Source organism: Aulostomus chinensis, chromosome 15, assembly GCF_037954235.1.
Source record: "Aulostomus chinensis isolate RoL2024-O1b breed Wild chromosome 15, RoL_Achi_v1.0, whole genome shotgun sequence".
Classification (NCBI taxonomy): Eukaryota; Metazoa; Chordata; class Actinopteri; order Syngnathiformes; family Aulostomidae; genus Aulostomus; species Aulostomus chinensis.
Genome location: NC_141334.1, coordinates 19,961,071 through 19,970,298, shown reverse-complemented (window position 1 = coordinate 19,970,298; position 9,228 = coordinate 19,961,071). Strand labels below are relative to the sequence as shown.

Genomic DNA, 9,228 nt, shown 5'->3' with positions numbered 1-9,228 from the left:
ACTGAGTAATAGTTCTGAATGAAATTTAGTTAGGAGTGCTCAAAGCGTTTATTTCGATAATAAATTAAAAATTAATCCCAGGTATCATTGTTATCTGTATGGGCAGATATTATTTATTCTTGGCTGCTTTTTATATTGGCAATTTTCCTCTTTTCATCTTTGCTCTTCAGCTGTTGTTCAAGATGAATAAATATTGGGGTAATTTATTATTTATGGGCTTTCCCAGATGTTTAATTATGTCTGGACATAAGTCCAATATTGTGCATCCCTAATTACTTCAGTATGGCTGCGAAGAAACTGTTTGGTTGGAAAAAATGTTTATATGGGTATAAAAAAGAACACAAGCTCTGAATAAATAACAAGATAAATAATCTTTATTTCCACGTCTTTGTCATTTATAAAATTATGTGTCCACAATTAATATTAACAAGGCAATACAGAGAATCCTTTAAATTTCTCAGAGGTGGAACTCAGGCTCTAGAGACTGTACAGCGAGGAAGGGAACATTACGGATAAAAATGTGGCCGCTTCTCTACTGTCAAGAGTTGGGTGGGGGGTTGGGGGTCTTCTATACATGGTAGAAGGCTGGGAGCACAAGCACCTTCCCACAGAGTCAGACTTGGTCGGACTGCCACGGGTCTCTAGAGCCTGCACCCACCAAGCCCTTCAATATACAGTCATAAAACTTCATAACCCAGGATCCATCACTGCTAATCTCTCCGTGTAAACCAGACACAGTTCATTCACAAACTCTTGAACATTCTCACACCGGAAAACTATCATTGAAATGATCAGCGGCATCGCCAGTTAATTAGCGCAAGCTTGATAACTTTCCCTACAGTAAAAGACACAAAACCCCAGCAACTGTAAAAACCAAACAGTAACCATGAAGAACCTATCTCTATTCTACAAAAAGATACCATGTGCTTGAAAGAAAGAAGAAAAATGCTGCCTCGCAAGTCTGTCTCTGGTTGGTAAGTCATTGATGGTAGTTCAAAAAATTCAATATTATATACTGTGTAGGTTATTATGACAGTAACAAGGTTCCATGCGGTCATATTCTCATCTTCTGTACAGGATTCAGTAGTACATAACAAGGCTATACAGACCGAGAGCGCCAGCATGTTAAAGAGACTGGAATTCTGGGGCAGGATCGGGTGGTTCGCTGCTCTCAACACATTCTCTTGGTGGAACAAAAGAAGATGTCACACGCTGATTGCATGTTAGTCCTTATCTGAATCAAGCCATTGCCTCAAAGTTCTTGTGACAAAGTAAAAGATTATTCCACCTTAAATCCTCCTGTATTCATATCAGTCTGCTCGGTTTCACTTTTTGGTTCCAGGTGATACATTGAACAAACATTTTTAACATCAGTGGGTTTAATGTAGCTCTATTTAAGTCAATGATTTTTTTATCGTACACAGAAAAATCCCCCCCCCCCCATAATATCTGGAGAATGACGTACCAGTCATCAGATCCATGTTTAGCCAGTTTTATCGGTGATGTAGCCATCTAACCATGAACTTGGTCATTGTTGCTCATTCCACAGTATAACTTCAAGATTTGAAGTAGCCATTATCCAAATCAACCCATTTCAGATTTGTCATCAATATTGAGGTGTTCGAGTGATACTTCACATAAAAAGTATACTTAGCCTATCAATGCTCCCAGATAGGATTCCACAAGTCAGAAGACACCAGCCACACTTTAGTAGCTTGAAGCCAATGGAGACCGACGACTAACAGAAAAACTCACTGAAACATCTGTTCACATAGCACACCATCCGGTATAACACGCATCTTCTTTACCCAGCAGAATTCTCACCAATCCATAAATCCTTTGATTTGAGCTAAGAACAAACAAACTGCAGCACCTCCTGTTCAGCGCCAACTGCAAACGAGTTCATTTTCAGCCCAAATCTATGTAAAATCTGTGTATTGAACAAGTGGCTGGATAAAAAAAGACATGGATTATAACAGGTGATGTGATTGGAAATGTTAAGACCATTTGGCTTTAGCTGGCCTGCATTGGCTTCAGCGAATAATATATGGAGTCATCAAAAAGTTTGTGCAGGAGGGAATAATAGCTTTGTGAGTGCAAGACACCTCACTATGAGAGGTAAAAACATCAATTAAGTTAGTTGCCTGGTGGAGAAATGTCCTTTTGTCATGACTGTTGAAATTTTGTTGGTTAACTTGGTAACGTTGGTTGGTTGGTTGGTTGTCATTTTGTGACACATGGGGTTATAAACATGACTAGACTATAAAGCCCGATCCTCATAGAAACCAGCACCCGAACCCGACCCTCGATGCCAACTCTGGTGGTGATATATCACGGAATTTTGTGCGTCCACATTACATGAGAATTGTTTCGGGGGGTAGCCACAGGATTCTAATTCATTAAATGCATTGAGGTGTAAGAGGTTGTGGTCACTTTCTGTGGGATCACTCAGATTTGGAATCTTTCAAAATGTCACTCTGGCTGAGAGCGTCCACTCACTGAAATGACAGGAAACTGTGAACGGCTTCTTAAACATTTTGGAGTTTTCAATTTCACAGATCCTCACAGGCCTCTTTGATCAAAACGCTGCTCGACTGAATTCTTTCGAAGGAGCTCCTCTTTACAGGAGCAGTTTGATTACAAACAATCAACAACAGAGAGCAGCCAACCACCGTGTCAGCCTGACCCAGTCCACAAAGCACCAGGGCCCAACACAAAACCAATAATTAAGACATAAAAAGACACTATCCAAACCCTGTGGGTTTGTTCAGTCAAATACATTATTATTTATAAAACAATACCCAAGTGAGTCGCTAAAGCATCTGAGAGAGCAGGAGGAGCTGAGGGAGCAGCACACCAAGCACAGCAAAAAGGCTTTCAAATAAACATGCCATGTCACGTCCACAGACTTGGAGCGATCTGTCTCGCTGTCGGCGTTAGGCCACGTATGATTGAAAGTGGTCATGGTGGCTAAAATGGTCATAAGGGCTAGCCTTGCAGAGACATTCATTTCAACCACATGTTCGATGTGGTGGTGCAGTGGGCTTTATAAGGCTTGGACATTCCATGTGCCAGACTACTGTGATGACTGACACAGCTTGAATCGATTCTTTCAAGTAAGGCTATATGAACTCAGCTAGTGCAAGGTCAGCAAAAGTGGAATAAATTAGAGGCAAATGATCCGCAGGAAGAGAGACTCTTCTCAAAACTTCCTGAAGCATCATCTCTTGTTCAAATCTACCTTCAATTTGTACAAGCAAATGACTCACCAAGATAATTGAAAGCTAGACTGACAGCACAGAGGTGAACATTGAACGAGCTGAAAACTACGGATTTGCTGGTTTAACATTTTCACATTTTTTAAAAATTTGCTTTGCTTTTTCTTGCCAAGTCTGCAAGCTGGCCCCAGCTCCTCAAATAAAGAGCCGAAGGAAGCGGCCAAAGCAGCGTAAAGCTATTCACACCTTTAGGTAGAGCAACAGCTCCACATCTAACTCAAGAGCCCGACACGTAACGATCCGGCCCGCAGCTGCCTCCTTGACAGAGAGCGAGAAAGAGAGACGGAGAGAGAGAGTGAGGCAAGCTGTGTAGAACACAATGGGGAGTGAAGATGAAAAGCAATGAGGGAGCAACGCTGTGACCAGCTGATACCAGATGTGTTGTTGTGCTCCTATGAAGGATTCACCACCAGTAGTGCAGAAGAAGCCTGGGCAGCACGCATGCACGCACGCACACACACACACACACACACACAAACACACACACACACACACACACACACACACACACACACACAAACTGTTCTTCCTCCAGTCTCTCTGTGGTCATCTTTCAATCTCGGTCTCTGTGTTAACCCCCCACCCCCACCCCCAGTATTATAACCCTGCCCTCGGTCTCCTCCCCTCACCAAGGTCCAGCTCTTGCACCACTATGTTTTTATTGTGAAGTAGAAAAAAAAACAAAACAAGCAGAAATCTTTAAAAAGCAGAGGCCTGGGTAGTTTCTTTTTTTCTGCAGTTGTTTTGTGCAACTATAAGAACAGGCCTGCTCATACACACACACACACTTCATATACTCACATTCATACAAAGCTCGCAGGGGCACTCATCATTTCTCTTCTTGCGCACCCGTTCTCATGCATCCCTGCTCGTCTCTAGTGGTGTCGTGAGGGACATGCAGGAGTGGGGGGATGAGGACAGGTGGGGGGGGGGGGGGAGAAAAGATTTCTAGCGTGTCAAGGGAAGAGGGCAGGCGTGTGTCTAACTGTGTGACTGAGTGTGTTGCGAGAGAGGTCTTAGTTCAGCTGCCATCTCCTCCGGTATTTCTTCTCATCGTCACCTGCCGGGAGGAAAATACACCTGATGTTAGCATGATGGGTCCTACGAGGGAGTAAAGAAGGACTACAAGGTTGGAAATGGAGTACCTTTCTACTGAAGGCGAGATAAGAATTTAGGCTGCATTAAAAATGCAGAACAGAAGAGAAAAGACTCATCAGCGGATAGATCATTCATTGATTTTACAGAGACTTTAAAAGTGAACTTGGCAGATTTAGTGATGAAACAGATTAAAAAAAAAAAAAAAAGGTTGGGTGTACCTTCTAGATGGTTCCTGGAGATATATTTCAGTGCCTCATCCAGGAGAATGACGGGAATGGAAATCTTCAGGACCACGATCCACTGGGACAAGTGCAGAGGCGTCACCTGGAAGATTAACTGAAGGGTGGAGGCAGTGAAGAGGTCAGCTAGAAGATAGAGGGTACTATACCAGATGCTGCTTTTTAAAGTCTAGAGGAGGAGTAGCAAGCCATTTCTCTCCCTGTCTGTTGGTGCAATATAGATGTTGTCAAGGATGTATGCAGTCTTTAGGAGACCTTTAGACAATTATTCAGGACCTCAGACTGTATAGAGAAAGTGGACATGGGCACGGGTTTAGACTCCCATTTTGTTATTGGAAACAACAAAAAAATTCAGAGCTAACTAGATAGCAAGGGGCCACCTGCACTCAGGAAAGTTTTTTTGTTTGCATTGTAAAATAAGGTTGGTCAGTTTGGTGAATTTGGTGAACTGCAAAGTTACACAGTGGATAATGTTATATATATAAAGTTTTCTGAACAGAGCTGATCAGAACTGGACAAAATCACATTTGGATATGAATTCAGTTGGATTTCATTAATTTATAATTCCCCTATAAACACAAAGTCACTGTAGTAAAAAACATTATTTGTTCAGTTAATTGTTGACATTGGACCCTGCACTTTCAACTTCTGTCAAATATCCTGAACAAAATATCATCATTTTATAGTCAATAAACCAGCAGGCATTTCTCAAGGAGATTATCAGTGTTCATAATGCAGCAGTTTAAGCATGGCAACTAGTTTCATCCTCATTGGGTGTGATGGTATGCAGTTGTATAACTGTATTTTAAAGTCTATAACTGTCCCGTAGATCCGAACTCACCGGCAGAGGCTCAACGTAGAGGATTAAGAAGTGCAGGGAGAGAGAGAGGATGATGGCTCCCAGTAGCCAAATATTGACCCAGGGAGGCATCCTGAGCAGGGACTGGTTCTCAGACAAACTGGTAGGGACAATGTTTTGTAGATCAGAACATGCTGACAATTACAATGCATAACTTGACAGTAAGGACATTCGTTAAGGACATTCGTTGAAGACATTCCACCCTCATCCGCAGATGAGATCAGAAATACTCCTGCAGGGTTGTTTTTTTTTACGACTTCACTGGTTAATTTTATGTAAAATTGGAAACATTCAACATGTAGCCAACACTTGGTGCATCTTAACAGCAGGTCTTCCTCCATATATGGGTGCTAGCAACCAAGTAAACAAACGTCCTCTCTGTCAGCCTTACTGACGGTCCTGGCCCAGGATGAGATGCTTTTTCTTGGGTTAGGCAGCCCATTATATCAACCTTCCCTTTCTCAGATTCTTTCCTAAACGAGACATTCGTGTTTGTTACTATAGTGAGCTACTAACAGACTTGCTCCATGAGCAATCCTGGCAAAAACACAGGGACTTTTCCCTTCACGCTGCTGTTCATCTTTTAAAGTATTATTCCATTTTTAAGATGTGTGACTATGCTTGATTGATTTGCCATATTCACCAATTGCATCTGATAAAACATATCCTCTTATAAAAAGTCTTCAGTAGTTAACTTCGTGATGGATGTGTTTTCCTGGCACGAAAAACTTGACGGATGTGTTTTCCTGGCATGAAAAACGTGCTGTTATCCCTCAGGCTGATGTGTAATCCTGTCTCAAAGGGAGTGGTGTCTTGTTGGATAACAGCATCCCTTTTGATCACAAACATCTGACAGCTATGACATTTAGAGAGAAGATGACTGACCTGTTGAGTGCGTTGAACATTTCGATGGTGACCAGCACTGACAGGGCCATGGTTGTGGGGTAGCGGGATTCAAACACCTCACAGTCTATGGCCTTGAACATGGGGTTGTTCTCAGTGCACTGCATGAAGTGTCTCTGTGAAGATACCAACACAAGTTTAAGTCTGTGTGTGTATGTGTGTGTGTGTGTGTGTGTGTGTGTGTGTGTGTGTGTGTACACCCAGGACCTCTGTGACCTGGTTAGAAGGATCTCAGATCTAATGGGGGAACAGCTGTAGAACCTTGGCTTCATTCCCATCCTGTATGCAATCAAACCACATGGGCCTTGCTTCCTTTTCTATTTGTGGACTCTGCTGGGATCACCATACATTACTGTGTCCAGCAGAGGCAAATGTAAAGCAGCCTGGGAGTGGGTATATATAATACAGCAATGGAAAGGAGATGGAACAGACTAGCAACTCACCAGCTGATAGAATGACACTTTTGGGCCATCTTCATCAAACAGGTACCACCATGTGGCAGCACTCACTGTTCCCAGACCCACATACCCTAAAAGGATGACATAAACACATACACCAGATGGCAGTTGAAAGAGACAAATTCTAAGTTTCTCACTTTTGACTAAAATGAGTTTCTGAGCTATGTCTTTGTGACGTGCTGAAATCATGAGAGTGTTTATGTGAACCTAAATATTCTCAATGAGCAAAATTCTAAAGTAATGCCTGTACAATGACCAACATTCTCAAAAAACAAACCTCCTGTAGAGCTTAGAAAACATGACTAGATGTCTGCACTGATGCTACATCTTGTGGGTTCAGTTATGCGATTCCTGCACTGTACTGTAACACCTACTGTAAACAGAATTTCACATGAACAACAAGGAACAGGAGGATAAATATTTAGAATAAGTGAGTTTTTTTTTTCTTTAAAAAATTAAAAAAAAAAAAAAGAAAGTACTGGCATCCAGGCATGCTGCCAGGCAGTCAAATGTTTTGTGAGTTGGAATAAAGCTGTGTTTTAGAGTCGATTCACAGTGACGAGTAAAAAAAAGAAAAAAGAAAAAAGAATAAGTGAGATTATGTGCTATTTAAATAAAATAGGCAAAAATTGGCAGTGAAAGATCTGCTTTTTTTTTGTTTTCATAAATGCCAACTGCTCAATGCTTGTGCGGGTGCATCTTGTTTACTTTTAACGACACTGACTATTGATAGTTGGGGAAGAGCTCACTTCCAGTAGGTGTTACTGCTAGCTTTCTGCCTCATCTAACGGGAGCCTTGCGATGTCTGTCAACAAGTGAGATTTTTAAAACGGTCTGAAAATGCCCATATACATATAGCTGGAACATTTTATATTGCATGCTGCAGGTACTTTGTAAACCGTACTGATCATAGGTCAATCAATACTACCTCCGATAGCAAGGTATCTGAAGAAAAGCCAGCCAGAGATGAGAGGCTCCTTTGGATTTCGTGGCGGTTTGTCCATGATGTCCAGGTCTGGAGGGTTAAAGCCCAGGGCAGTTGCAGGCAGGCCATCAGTAACCAGGTTGACCCACAGCAGCTGGACAGGAATCAAGGCTTCAGGGAGGCCCAGGATGGCTGTCAGGAAGATACTGCAGGTCGACAGAGAGATGACACACAGATGAGAAAGGCAAACTGATGGTGAAGTTTGTATCCCAGGGTGTCCTTCTCACCAGACGACTTCTCCCACATTAGAAGATATCAGGTATCTGATGAACTGCTTCATGTTGTTATAGATGGCTCTACCCTCCTCCACTGCAGCCACAATGGTGGAGAAGTTATCATCGGACAGCACCATTTCTGATGCAGACTTTGCGACTGCCGTGCCGGAGCCCATGGCAATACCAATCTCAGCTTTCTTCAGCGCCGGGGCATCGTTCACACCATCTCCAGTCTGGCATGAGAGAAAATTTCTTTAGTCATTAAGGCGTAAGGAAACAAACCAATCATGATCATGTGAACAATTCTTAAATTATGATTAATATATGCACTGTCTGGCTATCTGATTACATCCAACCAGATGGATATATATCTATATCTATATAGATATAGATATAGTGTGTATATCTATATCTATATAGATATAGATATACACAGTATATCTATATCTCTCTATATATAGAGAGATATAGATATATACAGATATAGATATATATAGATAGATAGATAGATATACATATGTACGTATGTATGTATGTACATGTGTATATGTGTATATATACACACACACATATATATATACATATATATGTGTGTGTGTGTGTGTATATGTGTATATATACACACACATATACATATATATATACATATATATATATATACATACATACACACACATACATATATACATATTATATACATACACTACTATACACTAACACTCATTCTCGACAAGTCACTCGTACAGTGCACAACTGAGGGAAGCATAATATGCACTTATATTGTACTTTGCACCAAGCAAGAAGATATGCAGTTAGAGATTCATTTATGCTCCTCACCATGGCGGTGATCTCGTCAAAGGACTGCAGGTATCCAACGATCTTTGACTTGTGAGCTGGCTCAACACGGGCGAAACACCGCGCCCGTTTGACAGCTTCTCTCTGGGCCTCTGAGGGGAGATCATCAAACTCACGGCCTGTGTAGGCCTTTCCTGTCACATCCTCCTCCTCAGTGAAGATGCCGATTCGTCTGCAGATGGCCACAGCTGTGCCCTTGTTGTCCCCTGTGATCATGATAACACGGATACCTGCCTCGTTGCAAAGTTTCACTGAACCAATCACCTCCTTCCTGGGGGGGTCCAACATGCCCACACAGCCAACGAACGTGAGGCCCAACTGAGCAGAGATGGAAGAAA

At 41.9% G+C, this 9,228-nt stretch overlaps 1 protein-coding gene across 1 annotated transcript in view; it reads right to left on the bottom strand.

The window, feature by feature from the left end:
• Positions 1 to 384: 384 nt before the first annotated feature.
• The window catches only part of atp2a3 (ATPase sarcoplasmic/endoplasmic reticulum Ca2+ transporting 3), a 43,022-nt gene continuing 34,178 nt past the window's right edge, over positions 385 to 9,228 (bottom strand). The window contains exons 14-21 of the mRNA XM_086225600.1: positions 8,873 to 9,208; positions 8,048 to 8,268; positions 7,764 to 7,966; positions 6,821 to 6,906; positions 6,360 to 6,493; positions 5,457 to 5,574; positions 4,595 to 4,712; positions 385 to 4,338 (exon numbers count right to left, since the gene is read on the bottom strand). Of these exons, the coding sequence (XP_086081726.1) occupies positions 4,295 to 4,338; positions 4,595 to 4,712; positions 5,457 to 5,574; positions 6,360 to 6,493; positions 6,821 to 6,906; positions 7,764 to 7,966; positions 8,048 to 8,268; positions 8,873 to 9,208 (1,260 nt within the window). The 3' untranslated portion in view covers positions 385 to 4,294. The remainder of the gene's footprint in view (positions 4,339 to 4,594; positions 4,713 to 5,456; positions 5,575 to 6,359; positions 6,494 to 6,820; positions 6,907 to 7,763; positions 7,967 to 8,047; positions 8,269 to 8,872; positions 9,209 to 9,228) is intronic.